The sequence below is a fragment of the Grampus griseus genome (genome assembly GCF_964374135.1).
Source record: "Grampus griseus genome assembly, chromosome: 17".
Taxonomy (NCBI): Eukaryota; Metazoa; Chordata; class Mammalia; order Artiodactyla; family Delphinidae; genus Grampus; species Grampus griseus.
In genome coordinates this window covers 48,892,615-48,910,245 of record NC_139011.1, presented here as the reverse complement: position 1 = coordinate 48,910,245, position 17,631 = coordinate 48,892,615, and the positions used below count along the sequence as shown (strand labels likewise).

The 17,631-nt window shown below is 58.2% G+C and overlaps 1 protein-coding gene across 1 annotated transcript in view; it reads right to left on the bottom strand.

Annotated features, from left to right (window-relative positions):
• Positions 1–17,631, bottom strand: part of LOC309835253 (uncharacterized protein) — a gene marked incomplete at its 5' end in the record, with an annotated part of 90,916 nt that overhangs the window by 11,876 nt on the left and 61,409 nt on the right. The window contains one exon of the mRNA XM_082674666.1: positions 16,615–16,726. Coding sequence (XP_082530792.1) covers positions 16,615–16,726 — 112 coding nt within the window. The remainder of the gene's footprint in view (positions 1–16,614; positions 16,727–17,631) is intronic.

The following is a 17,631-nucleotide window of genomic DNA, read 5'->3' as shown; positions in this document are numbered from 1 at the left end:
TAAATGAACCCTGTTACCCATGGCGTTTACTTGGCTCTGCCACCCTAAGATTGGCCTCCTGGCTCCTTAACCCCAGGGGACTCTAAGCCCTGGGCCACATTCTTGAACCCAAGCTCTGCTCCTCTGTCAGTGGGCAGAATAGTCCTGATACCCCCTGGACCAGGGACTGGGCACATGGCCCACATCTGCCACCACACGGGTCAGGGCGAGAGGGAAGAGGGACCTTGACATTCTCTTCTGGTTTCCCTCTGGGGCTTGGAGTCAGATCCAGGCAAAGACCCCTCCCTTCCGTGTGGAGCTCCTGGCCCCTCATTTGCAGCGCCCAAAACCTGCCTCTGGGGAACCCCTCATTTTGCTCCTTTCTTTGGCTGAGGGTGCTCAGGAAGGAAGCACTGCTGAGACCCAGAATCCCAGGCCAGAAGATGCCCAACAAAGTAGGCTAGGCCAGCCCCAGGACATGATACCGGAAGTCCCTCCTAAACAAGACTGAACTCATCACACAGATGGGGAAGGTCATCACACAGTGGGAGGTCGAAGAGGGCAACGGCTTACTGGCAGAGCCTGGAGCAGTCTCTAATGGACACATTCCATGTTACCACCAAAACATGGGATTTCTAGAGTGCAGCTCAGCCCGTGCTGACCCCCCCTCTTAGCCTGGCCACCAAGGTCTCACCTCCATAATCCCATCCCACGACACCCCCTTCCTGTGTCCCACACAACAGCCGGATTAGACCCCTTGCCCTCAGGCTGTCGTTCACAGGGCTCCTTCTCCCCGAAGCTCCTTCTCCCACCTCTGCCTGCCCAAGTTCAACCAGCCTCTTTAGGGTCCGGCTCAATGCCAGCTCCTTCGTGAGCCACCCAGAGCCCTTATGCTCCTCTAACCTTCCGAGGTGCTTTGCCTCCACCCTCACACCCCGCGCTCTGTTGTCCACGTGAGCTGTCGTTACGGTGTGTGAGCTTCCTGAAGCCACAGACCACCTCCCCTCTGGGCCCCAGCACCTGGCGCAGTACCCAGCACTCAGTAGGTGCTCAGTAAAATCTCCTCCTCATCTGATGCCCTGCCATGTCCTACCGATAATTGACAATAATGCCTATTGTTTACCGAGCATATACCATAAGCCCGGCTCTGGTACTGTCTCCCATCCTCATGTGATGGACCCAGGTCACAGAGGTTGTGGTGACTTTCCTGAGGTCACAGCTCTGGAACTGGAACCCCACTGGTTCTTGTGCCTAAATGAGTCTCCTTTCCTTGCCACTCACCTCTTCTAGGTCAGACCACCATCATTTCCTCACCCTGTCCTGTCACTAAAGACTTCCCATGACTCCTTGTGGCCCACTAGACAAAATCTAAACCCCTGAGCATGGCATCTAAACTCTGTGACATCTGGCTTCTTCCCTCTTTGCAGCTTCTCCTCTAGTCTCTGAGCATCACCTCAGTTTCCAGCCTACTGTACCTTGATTTACTTGTAGGCTCTGCACATGCTTTGCCCTCTGCCTAGAACACCCTTCCCCTACTTTTCCTCCTGTGAACTCCTACACATCTCTCAACATCCAAGATCAAGGGTTACCTTCCATTCTAGTCAGATGAGACAAGCAGCAAACGAATTGGACACAAAATTGAGAGCTCTACGAGGGAAGGACCTGTGTCATCATAGAATCCCCAATGCTTAACCCATAATCCGTGCTCAGTCAACATTTGTTGAATGAATAAATGAATACTCTATATATTCTTGTTGACTAATCGGAGAAATGGCAAAAGAATACAAGGCCACAGTATGCAGGGCTGGAGGTGGAAGGGAAGATACTGAGGCCAGGAAGGCCAAGGACGTGGTGGAGTACAGTGACAAGTACTTCAGGGGCTGCTCTGCAGCAGAGCCACGCTCTTGGCAGAGGGAGTGTTTGTGAGAGACAGAGGAAGGAAAGTGATGGTGTGAGGGAGGCTCTGAAAGTGTGTGTGTGCACGCACACACGCATGTGAGAAGGCGGTGGGGATGTATGCGGGGGAGTGTGCGTGTGTGAGTGTGCTGCATTTGTGAATCAGTCTGTGAGAGCGGTGCTGAGGAAGTATGTGAAGGAGTGCGTGTACGTGGCTTGTGGGTCTGTGGCGGAGAGCCCGTGCGTTCTATTTGTGCATGGGGGTCTGCGTGAGAAGGCGAGGGTGTGGGCCACGAAGGCTGTGCCGGAGGTTGTGCATGTCTGCGGAGCGAGGGGGTGGGGACAGTGATTGAGAAAGACAACAAGGAGGGGACACCTGAGGGGGGTGTGAGGGAGAAACCGTAAGTGTGCGGGCGTGGAGGGTGTTGTGAGCACGTGCAGGAGGAGACGGTGTGACCGTGAGTGTGCACGACGCGGAGGGTAAGGTAGGATGTCAGGGCGCTGCTGAGGGTGTGGCTGCATGGCCTCGGCCACGGGCCGGGAGCCAGAGGTGGGGGCTGGCCCTGGGCCCAGGATGGGGGGCTCTGACCGAGCAGAAGTTTCCTCAGAGTTCTCCCTGGAGCCACGGGCGCCAGATCACCACGTCCCCAGGTAGAGAGGTCGAGCAGGAGGCCCAGATGTGTGTGTGCGCCTCACATTTTGTCCACAGCAAAACCTCTGGGCATTTACTTGTCTTTGTCTGTGTCTGGGTGTGCACGCCTGTGCTTGTGTGCGTGCTGCCGGCTGTGTGTCTGTGCCTGTCTTTGTCTCTGTATGTATCTGGGCCTTTGTCTCAGTGTGTGTGGCGGTTGGTCTAGGCTTGCCCACAAGACTGTGTCTGGGGTTGTGTGTGTCTATGTGTATCTGTGCCTGTGGGGCACCGGGCGTCCTTGATCTGTGCATGTCTAGGTAGGGCTGCGAGCATCCCCCTGGACCGCCTGTTTGTATCTCTGTCTGTGTGGCCTTAGTGTGAGTGGGAGAACGTTGTGCTTTGGAGACTGTGGATCTAGATCTCGGTGTATCTTTAAGTGTGAGTGTGTGCTTGTGTATCTGCATGTGAGAGTCTGCCATGCGTTGTAGCATGGAAATGCTTATGTGTGTCTGTGGAAGGTGCGTTTGTGAGACCAAGGATCTCCGTGTGTCTCTGTGCCTGTGTGTATGTGTGTGTTGGGTGTGAGGGGTTTGTCACAGACTGGTGAACAGGTTAATCTCAGACTCCGTGACACGTGGAATAAAATCACGCTCCCATAATGGAAGAGAACCAACTCTTCACCCTCCGCCCTGGGGGAGCCAGTGGGGGCCAGGGCCAGGCTTAGGCCCCTATGCAGGGCCCCCTGTGGCCTCAGCACCCTACCCCCGCCTCTCCTCTGCCACACCAGGCTCATTCTGCCTCCAGAGTGCCCCGGTGCCCATTGCTGGCTGGGCTAGGCTCCAGGACAAGTGACGGAGTCTTAGAGGCCTGTCCTGGGCCCCCCCCAGCCCCACCCACTGCTGAGGAGGGCCCTGCCCCAGATGGGAGGGCAGGTGCAGGAAGGAATCTTTGGGCCCCTCCTCCTTCCGGAGGGGAGGGATGAGCTGCAGGCCTGACCTGGATCTTCCATCTCTCAGCAACAAGATTCCTGGTGAGCAGGCTGCGAGCCTTGGCAGGGCGCCTGCCGGAGACCCGCCCTCACCCGCCAGGACGCCTGGGTCCCCAGGGCCGGGCAGCAGCGGGTTCCCTGGGGAGCTAGGAGGGCCCCAGAACTTCAGGCTACAGCTGCCCGGGACTATGGGAAAGCCAGACCCTTCCAGGCTCCCACCCCCAACCACAGATGGCTCCTCAGCCCCCCAGGCAAACCGCCACCCTTCTTCTGGCCTCTCCCCAGCCTCAGCCTTTGCTTCAGAAAGCAGACCAGCCACCCAGCACCACCCACTCCCTACCTGAGCCTCAGCGCACACCCAGCCTGAGTTCAAGACCTCACCTCTGGGTTTGAGGGCTCTCAAGGCCAGGACTGTGCTGCTTATCTCAGAATGGGGCTTCTGAGGACAGGGCCATGTGTCCCGCAGCTGTGAAATCCCTCTTGGTCTTAGCACTCCTTCCTGACTGAGCAGTCAGGCACCAGGAGAGGATTTCAAACCCAAGGCTGGGGAAACTGAGGAGGTGAAGCTCTCTGCCCTGCCTACCGTTATGAATCAGAGGCCAAATCCAGTAGTCTAGACACACAAGTTCTTAATTCTGTCCAGCGGCAGTGGCTGCAACTTGTTCTTCCCCATTGGGGTGCAATTTCGGGGGGGGGGAGGCATCAGTTGGAGGGAGAGGGGAATGGGCAGGTGGACCCCCCTCAACCCTCAGACTTGGATGAGCAGCCGGAGAGCAGGTTTGATAAGAGATTAAGGTCGAGGAGAAGAGAACCCAGACGCTCCAAGATTTATGACCCTAATTCTTCTCCCTTAAATTCCCCTCCAAGCCCCCCAGCCCTAGCCTGGTCCCTCCAGGGTCATGCTGTGGCCCCAGGCCAATGTCAAGGCCTTAACCCATCCATCAGCTGTTGCCAGGGAGTTTCCACCCCAATGGGTCCCAAAGGGAGGAGATCAACTGACACTACGGGCCCAGACTGACGGAGAAGGGGCATGGCCCTAAAGAGGTGGCCAACAGCCCCCTGCCCCCTCCCAGGATGTAGGGGCTCACAACCTCCAGGAAAGAAGCTAGGCTGGTGGGTGGGTCCAGGAGGAGGTGACCTCCCAGCTCTGGCACCACTCCCAGCCCCACCCTTCCAACAGGCCAGGAGACCTGGGATCCCATGGGGCCCTACAGCTTACAGGGTGTGTGGCCTTGGGCCCTTGCTGCTCCTCTCCAAGCCTCAGCCTCCCCACCACACAATGCAGGAAGTGGTCTGGATACCCCAGGCATCCCCCCTTCAGCTCTGCTCCCTCAGTGCTAAGCCCTGCCCTCTCTCCAGTCCAGGGGTGTCACCTAGAATCTGGGCCAGATGGGGTGAGGCTTTGGCAGTTAACTGGAGGAGCCCCTGAAGCCACCCAAGTCAGAGCTGAAGAACGTATGGTGCTCACTCCTCCACCGCACATCCATTTTCCAGAAGAGTGAAACTGAGGCCCTGAGAGAAGGTCGGGGTCTGCGCCAAGACCTGAGTGTTACTGGTGGGATGGGTAAGAGCACGGGCTCTGGGGACAGAAAGACTTAAGATTAAAATGTCAGCTGCAACAGAAACTTGTTACGTGAAGTCCCTTGCCTTCTCAGCCTCAGATTCCTCATCCATAAAATGGGCAATAGTGCCTCCCTCCTACGGCTGCTGAGTTGAAATAAGAAAACGCACGTAAAGGGCTCGGCCAGTGTAGCAAACGCTTGGACAGTGGTAACTATCATGACTGTGGGTAGTATTAACACAAAGCCAAGTGGCCGGGGGAAAGGGTAGGTGGGGTCCCGACCTGGCTCATCCTCCAGACCAGGAGGGCCAGCCAAATACCTCAGAGCCCCCCAGCTGTCTCCCCTCTTCGTTAAAGGCCTCTCATTAGTGAGCCTGGGCACCTGCCCCCCCACACGTAATAAGCCTCATTAGTATCTTAGCCCCAAGCTCTGAGCCCAGAGTCTGTGCATGTGCACACACGTGAGGGTGGGGGGCTGCGACAGGCCACCAGCCAGGAGACAGCATCCCCGCCAACCACACCCCCTGCCTGTCATCAGCAGGGCCCGTCACCACCCAGCTTGTCACCTGCCTACCTCGCACCCGCACCACCTGTCACCCACCCAACTCGTCACCCACCCAGCCCATCACCTGCACCACCTGTCACCCACCCAGCCCATCACCTGCACCACCTGTCACCCACCCAGCCTGTCACCGGAGCTGCCTGACAGGCCTCTGGGTGGGGGACAGGAGATGGGGAGGAGAAGACCACAGGGGTGTGGAGCTGGGGGCCCCAGAGACCCTGTAAGACCCCCACTTCAGCTCGGCATCCTGCAGCATCGCCATGGCAACGTCGCAGCCGCAACCACTTTCCCAAACATCCCCCCCTGCCCCCCAGGCCCTGCTCTTAGCTGAGCTGAGGCTGAGAAGAGCCTTGACTGACAGCAGAATGGGACAGGAAGGAGCTGCTCATCAGCTGGCTGGCCTTGGCCATCCCTGCCCTCTCTGGACTTGGTTACTCCATCTGCAAAATGGAGGGGCTGGAACTGGGGAGGCCCCTGTACAGCGGGTCATCCCTTCCCAGCCTGGATTTGCTGAGCCAGTGGCCAGTTAACCTGTGAAGGCTGGTGGGGGCGGGGTACAAAAGGACAGGGGGTTCTGGGTTCTTCCACACTCCTTTGCCCTGGCCCAGCTCACACAGGCTGGGCCTCTGGCCCAAACTCACATAGCAAAAGAGGAGGAGCAGGCTGGAAGGCAGAGGGGCTCTGCCACAGGACTGCCAGCTGGAGATGATGCCACAGTGGGTGACCCAAGGCTGAGTTGGCCCCCACCTCCAAGCTGCATTATTTATAAAACCCAGAGCTCCTAGCCGAGCAACAGCTGCGGTGCCGCCCCTCCAGGGGGCACAGGCAGCGGTGGAAGGGTGGTGCCTCCCCGGGGGAGCCCCCTGGGGTCCCGGGCTCCCTTCACAGCTGGCTGGGGCAGGGGCTGAGGTAGGAAAGGGGCGGCTGCGCCATCCTTCCGCTCCCAGCCCCCTCTCCTCTCCTCCAGGCAGGCAGCGATAGGATTACTTCTGCATGACTGCCCGCTCCACAAGGTTCCAGAGACCCTCCTGCCTGCAGCAATCTTTAAAATTCCTGTAGCCCGGCCTCTCTCCCTTTCTCCCCACAGTGAATGCTCCAGCTTCTACCGCAGCATGCCCGCGGCTGCCACCACCACCAGCGAGCTGGCCGGGGCCCCAGGTCCCCGGAGCCACAGGCAAAGGTAGGCCCATCCTCGGGGTGTCCCTCGGAACCCTCTGAGGCCCAGGCCCTGGCCCATCCCCTCCGGCCCCTGGTGCCCGTCCAGCCCCACAGGGCAAGGCTCAAGCTGGGGTCGGGCCTGTCAGCTGTGCCAAGGAGGACCGGCACATACGTGCAAACACACCTGGTGGGTCCTGGCGTGCCTGGCCACATCCTCTGCTGCCAAAACCTGGATGTCCCCACCTCTGCTCTAACCGCCCCCTCCCTAACCTCACTAATCCTTGCTACCCCTGGGGTGGGCAGACAGCTGGGCCAGGCCAGCGCCTGTGGCTCCCCAGGGCACAAGAAGCAGGCAAGAGATCGATCCACTGAATTTTTTAAGGCTCTAATGAGCCTGCCTCCCCAGACTTGGGGCCTGGGACACAGGCGATCTCTCAGGGACCCCTCCCTCAGCACTGCAGTTGCTTCCTCTTTCAGGTCTAGGGGGTTGGGGCACCTTTCTAGGAGACTTTCCCCCAACAAGAGAAGAGGCACGAGGGGCCCCTGGGAAAGAGATGGGATGGGGGGCTGTGAGCAATACCCAGAGGCCCCCCCAGTCTCCCCATCCCTAATGCAGGCAGAGCTCAGCCTCTAAATCACTCCCCTCACGCTGCCCTCTGAGGCGGATTCTGTGCATCTGTAATTAGGGGGTGGAACAGATGGTGGAGATTCCGTTTAAAATCATGCATCTAGTAAAGTAACCTTCACTGTTGGAACTGACTCCCAGGGAGACCAAGCCCCAAGCCCGGATCTGGGGGTGGGGTGGGGTGGGAGGGGAAGCATATCAAGCCAGCACCTTCTCCATCTTTTTTTCCTGAAGCTCCAGACCCAATGTCCCCCTCAGGTGAGCCCAAGAAGAGGGGGATTTGGCAAGCACCTGAGAATGTGCAGGCTGGGGGTAAATTCCCCTGCCCAGACACCCCCACCCCCACGCATACACGACAGAGTCAGGGCATGGCTGGGTACTCAGAGTTCTTGGCTGACACACCAGGATGACCAGGTGCCAAGAGCCCCCAAAGAGGCCCCAAACCCCCAAAGCCCAGGCCAGGGTGCCCAGAGCACAGGGTCTTGGGTGGGGCAGCTTTGAACCAGATGTACAGCCTCACTGTCCAGGAATGAAAGGCCTGGGGCAATGAGGGGGGTTGGAGATGCCTCCCCAGGCAGAGGAGGCTCTGGGAAGTGGGGGAGGACCAGGCAGCCGAGAATGAGAGAGAGCACCGAAGAGTGGGCCAGTGTGTCTGCAAGGCTGAGGCTATCTGGGGGGAGTTTGGGGGAGGGAGGCTGGGGAGGACAAGGTGGGGTGGGGGAGCGGTGATGGAGAGCGCTGAGGAGGGAGGCTGTGCTGGAACGTGTGATGGTGGGAGTGCGGCTGCAGGGTGAGGTGTGGGCGCAGGGCGGAGCTGCTCTGAGGGGTGACTGGGCTGGGGCCCTGTGTGTTTGTGTATGAGTGCGGGACTGGTGTTTGGAGAGGGGTGGGGGCTGTCCCTGGGCCCTTGGATGGCTGAGGAAAGTACTGGAGCTGGAGCTTGCTGGGGAACACACAGAGGACTGCTTGTTTGCGGAGGTGCTGGGATCTGGGGGGTGTGTGTGCATGTGCGGGATGCGCATGCACGTGCACGGCCTGGAAGGTACGAGAAGCTGAGAGGACATTACTGTTCAAAGATTCACCGTGTCTGTGTGTTTGAGGTAAATGGTGTGGCTACAGGGGTGTCCTCCTCTGCGTGGGTGTTGAGGCGGTGTGTGTACGTGTATGTCGCGGGGAGAGTTTGGAGAGGTGTAGGGGGCTGTATCGGTGTGTCTGGGGACGTGATGAGCTGCAGCGGAGGGAAACGCTGGGGCCGTCGGGAGAGTCTGTGGGTGTCTGGTTAGGTGCTGGGACTCTGAGAACCTGAGTGTGTGGAAGGTATTAGGGCTACAGTAGGGTCCTGGGTGTATCTGGGGAGGTGCTGGGATTGGAGGAAGAGTTGATCTGTTTCAGGATGTGGTAGAAGCCTTGTGTGTGTGTTGGGGTGTCTGGGGGTATATTGGGGGTCATAAACATCTGGGTTTTGGTTAAGTACTAGGGCTGTAATATGTGTTTGGGTGGGTAGGCATGTGGTGGTTGTGTGTTTGGGGGCGTGCTGGGGCTGTGTTTAGGGGTGCTGGAGCTGTGAGTGGGGAAGTGGTTGTGTATTTAGGAGGTACAAGGGGCTGGAGTTGGGCCCCTGTGCCCAGACAGGTGATGGGGCTGCGGGGTGAGGGCGGGTGCCCCTCTGAGGAGGTGAAGGGCAGAGTCCTGGCCTTTGCTCAGGGGCCCACCTGGGGGCTGCCCGCTAGAGCCCCTCTGCCGGTGGTGCCCGCCCACCCCCAGACCCCACGTCCGGGTGTCGAGACAGGCAGTCCATCTGTCTCTTCCTGTGCCCAGGCTGAAGGAGCAGTGCCGCCTCCTCGCTCCCTGGGGGGGCGGCAGCAGATCCCAGCCCACCCATCTGCCTTCAGATGGTCGAGGCAGGAGCCTCCACAAAGCTGCCTGGAGGGCATCCCTGTGTTTGAAGAGGCACGGGCTGGGGGGTGGGGGGAACTGCACAGCAAACAGTCCTCGTGGAGGCTCCTTTGAAAACCACTGACGCCAGGAGAGACCAAGAGGGAGGACAGGGGCGGGTATGTCTGTCCTTGTACGTCGTGCGGGTCAGCGCCCAACTGTGTGCCTTGGAGCCCCTTCTCATGTGTTCATGCCGGTGGCCTCTGTTCAAGCAGCATCCTTGCCTTGGAAAACAGCCCTCCAACCCAGGCTACGAGCTCACAGCCTCACACAGCTACCTCCTCATCCATGCACCCTGCCTACACTACACTCACACGCAAACATCCCCCACACCTTCACATCTGCAGAACACTGCACCCTGGTACACATGCCCTCAGCCCCAGAGTCCCAGTCCTTCACATGTGTACGCCCATGACACACACCCGCACACTGCAAAGCCAGGTACAGCCACATGCACCTGTCACATATGCATGCCTCCACACAGACATACCCGACAAGTAGCTGTCACACCCACACCCACACACTCCACACACCTTGGGGAGTGGATCTCCCTGTCACCCATATCCCACCTCATATGCACTCAGTCTCTCTCATACACATTGTAACAGACACTCACCATCCCTTATACCTGTACATACGTGCACATGTTTGTACACGTGCATACCCACTCTCACCAGCCCTCAGCTCTTTCACACCAGCCAGTTTCTCTGTGTCCAGGCCAGGCCCTGCAGGAAGGCTGCCACCGGCTGAAAGTGTCTCCTGCCTCCCTGCCCTGCCAGCTAGGTCAGAGTGGGGGGCATACCCCCCCACCATGACACCATGGCTTCCTGGGAACCCTGATCTTCCCCTCCAGAGAGAAAGAGTCCTCTCTCTGCTCTGGGGTGACTGCCACTGTTGTGTGAGAGTGTGACTGTGTATGTGTGTGTATCAACATGTTTTGAGAAGCCACGATGAGGCCTGTGTGTCACTGCCTGTATGGGTAAGAAAGCATAGGGACAGGTTCACTGGTTATGTTTGTGAGATTCAAGATGAGTGTGAGAGCAGAGACATGTATGCCACAAAATGTGTATTTGTGAGTGTGTGTGAGGCCAGGCCCCTGTGGACAGGTGTGAGTATGGGGGTTGCACTTACACAGGGAGACACACGGTGAGTGTGAGTGGGGAGTGAGTGGGAAGTATTCTGGGATATTTTCTGAGACAAGAGGTATGTACATTTGTGAGTAGGGGTCAGGGCTAGGAGAGGCACCCTCTGCAACTCCCTCCCCCTACAAAGAGATCAGGGGAAAGGGGTCTCTAGGATCTGGGGGGAGTGTGTGTGTGTGTGTGTGTGTATATGTGTCTTCCTCTCTCTCTTTCTCCCTGACCTCTTTAGCAGCTGGAAACTGAGCCAGGGGTGGAAGGAATGGAGACTTGGCTGGCCTGGGGGTTTGGGGAGGGAAGCAGGAGAAAACACCTTCCAGATTCTCATCAAATCCTTGTTTGTGGTTTGTAGCCTTCAGTCTCTCCTCTCTCTTTCTCTCAGTCTGGGTATCCCCCTTTCTTTATCTCTTCCTGCCCCTCCCTCTCTCCCCCTTATCTCTCCTTCTCCCATCTCAGTCACCTTGTCTCCCCCCTTGGATCTCCCTGTCTCCAAGTCTCTGTCTCTGTCTGTCTGTTACTCTCTTCCCAGGCCCTTCCATTTTTCTGACTCCTGTCTCTGCCAGCACCTCTGTATGTCCGTCTCTCCCAGCCCTGGTCCATCTGTCTGTCTCTCTCCGTCTGCCTGTGCGTGGGTGTCTCTGTCCATCTGCTCCGCCACCCATCTGTCTGGTTGTCTGTGCTAGTCCTTCTAAGGGTGCCCACTCGCTCACCAAGACACCCTCCCCCAGGTCAGCAAAGGCCTCTCCTGGCTCAGGGGGTGGGGAGGGGGTGCAGAGCTGCAGCTTCTGGAAGCTTCAGTAGCAGCTGGCTGAGCTGGGAGTTCGGGGCCAGCCAGCTGCAGAAGTGGCCCCTCCCCTGGGCTCCCAAGCCAAGGACCCCAGAGCAGAGAGAGGAGAAAGCAGGGCCTCACTGCAGCTGAGTCTGTGTGTGCGCGCGTAGGGGGAGGCAGGGGGCCTCACTTTGCCTTCACTTCACCGTTCCCCCCAAAGCCAGGCCCTGTAGGAGAGGAAGCTTCAGTGCCCACCTCCCTCATCCCCTCACCAATGGAAGAGATGCTGGGGATCCAGGAGGGAAGGGCTGGGGGATGCCAGGCCTTGGACGAAGCCATAGCTTCCTGTCAGATGGGTGGGAGGGGGGCTCCTTCCCTCCTACCTCCCAGGCAGTCCCTGGGGATCCCTCCAGTGCTGGTCCCAGCTCCGGACACGAGGGGCCCCATAGGCAGTTCTCACCAGCTCCCACAGGGACCATTCCTACCTCCCAGCTGCCCCAGAACCTCTGACCCACAGGGATAAGGCGGAGGGGGGTGGATCACAAGGGTGTCTCCTCCCTCCCCAAATGGAGGTTGGCTCTGGACATCTGGAGTTCGTGGCCCTGTCTACGCCCTGGCCATCCTGAGAGGCCCCAGGCAGTCCACCTACCATTGCCAGCCCGGCACCACACACACACACACTGCACCCCAGCACTCGTGGCCCACCACCGCCACTCCCTGGCCCAGCAACTCTGAGGGCTCAAGAGAAGCCCTACCGCGAAGACCTGCACCCTACACTGACTGGTGGCAGCCTCCAGCAGGGCCCCCGGCACAAAGCCAGCAGCTGGAGGAAGTACCCCCAACACTTCCCAGGAAGCTCTGTTCCTCCCTCTCTAAGAAGAGCTCACAGTCCAAATCCCACAATAGATGGGGAAACTGAGGAAGGGATGGGATGACACAGTCAATCATTCTTCCTGAGACCCTGGGGTGGGATCATAAACGAGGAATAGGAAATGAAAAGGACGCCGGGAATGAAAAGGACGCCGCAGGGGCAAGAATCTGGCTCTTTCCTGACCTGCCACGGGCAAAGTCCATGCTGGCTGCACAGCCCTGCACAGCCCTACCGCTGGGCCAGGGCCAGGGGCTGGCTCCCTCCCTCTAGAGCTCTCCTTGCCCCTGGCTGGGCTCCCTCCCTCTCCTCACTTCTGAGCAGCCCTCCCTACCCTCTCCCTCCCAGCTCTGGCTCTCCCATCCTCAGCTCTTGGAAGCCTGACTCACTGTTTCCCCTCCTCTCTCCCCTCCCTCCCTCTCTCCCGGCAGCGGCGCCTCCCCCTCCCCTGGGGGGGCTCTGGCCACAAGGGTGCCCGCCTGCTCCTCTCCCCAGGCTCTGGCCCCCTCCGCACCCAGGAGGCCCCCTGCAGCTGTTCCAGCTCTCTAACTACACAGAGGTGGACGGAAAGAGCCTAGGTCCCAGGCAAGCAAGGGGAGGGGGCCCCTCTAGACTGGATTTCCTCCTGTCAAACAAGGTGGGGGGGGAGCCAACCGGATGACACCCCTGGTGTCTCTAACAGTCCTAATGTTCCCCGCTTTTAAAAGCCCGGTGCCTCCTGACAGAGCGCCCACAACCTGTGGGGTGCTGTACCTGCCTCAGGCTCCGCCCCCAGGTCCAAAGAAGAGGTCGGCTCTGTTCCCAGACATTTGGGGAGTGGGGAGACGCTGCCCTGGGGCAGGAAAATTAGTCAAGTGACCCCTGGAATCCCCCTGTCTCCCCGTTCTCCCTCCTCCTGTGGGAGAGCTTCCTTCTCTCTCTCTCCCACCTGTCCTCCTCCCTTTTCCCAGAGACGTTTGCTTGTCTCTCCTTCAGATACTATCCTAGCAGCAATTGATCTTGGGTGAGAGGCTCTCAGTGCCCGCTCATTTTGGGCTGTGGGGTGGGGAGTGGCACATGCCTAGGCCTTCTTGGTCCCCTGGATGCCATCTCCAGGGGCTGTGATCCTGGCTCTTCTCCTTGACCGTTTTCTCTCTCACCCCCTCATCACTGGCTTCTGTCACCATCTTTTCCTCTTTCCACCTCACATCGGGCTCTCTGGGTCTCTTTCCTCCCCACCTCCCCCAGCTCTCTCCCTGGGGGGCCCATCTGCTGACATTAGCAACAATGTTACCGTTGCTCCCCCCCTTCAGTTCCCAGCTCCACCCTATCCTGGCTTCCCCCTCCCCGGCTCTGTCCCGAGAGACCCAGGGGACCCAGAGGCAGAGCTGGGCTCCATCCCATAATGGTGAGTCTGCTTGACCTCACTAATCACACCAGAAGTGCCTGGGCATCTGGTATGAAGGCATGGCACCCTGTGGTCTTGGGTGGCTGGCCTGAGGCACAGAGCTCTGTATTCCACAAACCAAAAAAAAAAAAAAGAAGTTGACTTGGGGTGGGGCAGAGCAGAGAAGAGGGGAAGTGAGGGGGATCAGGTTTGCCTGGAGGAAGCCCCTGTCCAATGGGGAACAGAGGCAAGAGGAGGTAGTGGCTCGAGCCAGCGCTCCAGGCTGATAGAGAACAAGCAATGTCCCTCTGGGGCTCTGCCGGTCCAGATCAGCCCCCCCTAAAAAAAAGGTCTTCTGCCAGGGACAGTTTGCCCTCCAAGCCTCCAGCACAGCCACACCAAGCAGGTAAAGATCCCGCGTCTCTGTCTCTTAATCTCCTTTAGAATCCAAATCCATCCTCCCTACAGTACACCTCTACTTAGCTCAGCAGGGGGTTCCATAAGCCTCCTTGCCCCAATCTAACCAGGTGGAATGGGAGGGGACAAAGCCCCCCAGCTCCCAAGCCCCCTCACCAAAGGCCCCATCAAGGGCTGGGGAGCAATGCAAAACAATCCTGGAACCCACGCACCTTCAAACTGAGAAGCAACCCTGTCCATCCACAGCACCTCGGGGTGCTGGGGCTCCCTGCCCCCACGACCCTGTTCCAGAACCCCCAGCCCAGCAACCATAATAAACAGCAAGCTCTTTTTCTTTATGACACCAAATTCCTCCAAGCCGAACAGCTCCTTCCATCACTACCTCAGCCATAGATCACATTAAAAACTCAACAGAGGGCAACTTAAACACATCACATTTGTTTCTCTCTATATTATTTCAATAGTAACGGCATTAAAAATGGATTTTACTACACAAAATAAATATCAACACGTGGGCCAGGAGCCCAGGCAGGGGGAGAGAGCCCACCAGGAGAAGGTCCCTGAGGGCTTGGGCACAGCTTAGGCACTGACCAAGGAGGTGGCTGAGAGGACAGACTACACCTGGGGTGGGGTGGGGTGTGGGGGGAATGCCTGGGGAGGGGGCAATGCCCGCCCACCTGGGCACCTGCCCCAATGCCAGACCAAGAGGGACAAGAGTCACTGGTTTGAACTGGTCCCCCAAAGCTCATGCCCTCACTGATCTTTGCAATCTCTGGAGGGTAGGAGCTCTGGGGCAAGAAGTTCACTAGTCTCTAGGGGTTATTCCAACTATTGACACAGCAGAAGAAAAAAATGAATTCAACTTACTATCCAGTTTGATTTTCCATTACTATAAAAATATACATCTGCTCAAAGGAGGGAGATGGCAAGCTGCAGGCACATGCCACCTGGGGGGTCCCCCTGCAGCTCACCACCACAACCCAGCCTGCCCCTCCAGGCGGCAGGGGTGGGGGCTGTGTGTGGGTGGGGGACGACCAACTGGTAATCTGTCACCTACAGCCCCAGCTCACACAGCTACACACACCGGGCCACACGGAACAGGAACAAGCCAACAATAGAAACACCCCAAGTGCTCCTGGCAGGACTCTGCCCAGGCCCGGGCGCATGCCCCCGCCCTGCTGGCGGCAGCAGCGGACAAAATGTGGCCACCCTGACCCGGAGGCAAACTTGTCCTCACATCCTGAGCTCTGCACAGGGAACTGGGGCCAAGTCCCGCCTGACACCAGCTGGTCCGGCGGGAAACGCCTGCCCAGCCAGACAGCCACAGGCCCCCCAAGGGTCCCTCCTTGTGCTCAGGGGCCAGGCTGGTGCAGCCTGGCCCTACCTCCCAGGGTGACGCCTGGGCCCAAATTCAGCTGGCCCTGCCAGTCAGGCACTGGTGCAGAACGGAGGGCACCAGGCTCAGCCCCGCCCAGCCCCAGGGCCCCCAAGCTAGGAGGGAGGGGGGACTCCCCACCCCTCCACATCCGGCCCTGGCCCCCAGGGTCTGCGGTAGAGAATTCCCACCCCCGCTTCTCTCTCCCTCCCTCCTCCCTCTCAGTGCCCGCTGCCCGTCTCAGGGACGGCCCCAGCTCCCGCCTCAGGCCAGCAAGGCCCACATCCTTCCTCCCTCAGCTGGCCCCTTCGCCTGGCAGGAGGCTGGGGCGTCAGGCTGCTGGGGAACCCCTCCAGCTCCCATCAGTCTTCACCCCAGCCCCCAAACTCTGGGTTACTGTCCCTTTTCCTGTAGAACAGGAAACAAGGTTATTTCCTAGACTCAGAGCCAGCTCTCTGCCCCTCTGGCTCTGCCTGGGGACCAGGACCCAGCAGGGTAATGCGCCCTTAGCCAGAAAGCAGAGGGATTCTGCAATTCACCCCCAGCTACCGGCCCAGGGGGCTGACAGCAGTCACTCAGCACCCCACCCCCTGGGGAAGAGGGGGCCCGATTCAATCAGAGCCTCAGAGGAAACGCATTGATAGGCGATTATTTATTTATTTATGCAAAAGTGAGCCGACTTTGCTCGCCAGGTAACCGGGCACGCGGCCCAACCCCTACGGCCCTGGCCGCCCCCAAATCCCTCCTCCGCCCCACACCCGCTCCTGGTCATTAGGTCCCCGCCTCTCAACTCCCAGAGCACCAGCAGAACCTTGGGATTTGGGGGTTGAAGGGGAGGGGCTCCTCCCTCCGCAGTCTCCCCTTTTCCCAGGGCCGTTCCTAAAATCCAGCCTTGTTCTCCGGTCCCACGGTCCCCCCATTCACCCACCCCCGCCACATTCTCAGCAAGCTGGAGAGCAAACTGCAGTTTTAAATCCAAAGACGGAGGGAGGGGGAAGGAGGAGGGGGCACGCGGCAGCGCTGGGCGCGCACCTCGCCCCCGAGCCGGGGGAGCCGCGGGGCGGCCAGGAAACCCGAGAACCCCCACCCCCCGCGTCCCCTTCTCGTCCACCTCCCCCTCCCCCTTCCCGGCGCTGCCTGCCAGGCTTCGAGCCGAGCCTAGCCGAGCCGCGGGCCCCGGTGGAAACAAAGACCGATCGCACCGCGGGCACCGCAGCCACGGGGTCCGGCGGACCGGACCCGGGCGCGCGGAGGGGGCGCAGAGCACCCCCGGTGCGCTGCACAAAACAGCCCGGGTGGCCCGTCCCCAGCGGGGTTCTAGGGCTGGGGAGGAGGCGCCACTCACCGGAGTGCTGGGCTGCTGGCTCCGTTGGTCCGAGCCAGGCGAGGGGCTTTGGGGGGCGTCTGTCTTCCGGCCGCGGCAGCGACGCGGGCGCTCGGCAGCTTCGCCGCTAACCCTAAAATCGAGATCATATTTCCCTTTGAGTCCTAACACTATGATAATATAATCTCAGTTATGGTATAAAGCAGGTAACTGATTTGAGAAGGATACTGAGTTTGAGGACATATTGACTGATTCATTCCACAAATACTTTACTAAGGGACTATGCTAAGGGCCTGGGATCCCATGAAACAAAATGCCAGCAGAAGTGAATCTCTTTAATGAAACAAAGTATGTGGAAGACAAATCATTAAATGCTTACTTACAGTAAAGCATGCAATGTATCCTGAAATAGGATATATAAATGACTATATGTCCAGGGCTTGCCCCAAGAGCAAGTCTTCTCTAAATGGATTATTTTCTTTTCTCTTTCTTTACCTTGTCTTCCCCACTTATACCTCTACTCTCTGCTTCAGTGAAAGATATTTCTCCTTTCCACTTCTGGCTGAAAAAAAAAAACAAGTCTCAGGTGTCAATTTACTATGTAACTGTGGGTCCCTCTCTGTATTACAAAACAAGACTCAGGGGCCAGTGAGTCCTGATATCATGACCTCCAAAAGGGTCACAAGGGATCTCCGAAAATTTCAATAGTTCTAGAGTCTTTTCTACATCTTTTCCAATGATTCAGGTACGGAGGTTTCTATATCTTGGGCCTAGAATTCCTTCTACTGAGTGGCGAGTCGATGTGGTCTTAGTGCTTATATCCTATAAGTTCTTTTAATTAGTGTCTTTTAGCCTCCCAAAGTGTTTACACACACACACACATATATATATATATATATATATATATATATATATGACTGGCCACCATTTAAAATGAAAAAAATAATTTACATTGCTACTTATCCTCATTGAGTTGCCCATTTAAGAAGCAGAACTACACTGTCAGAGCATCCACTTTTGTAATACCTTAGCCATAGT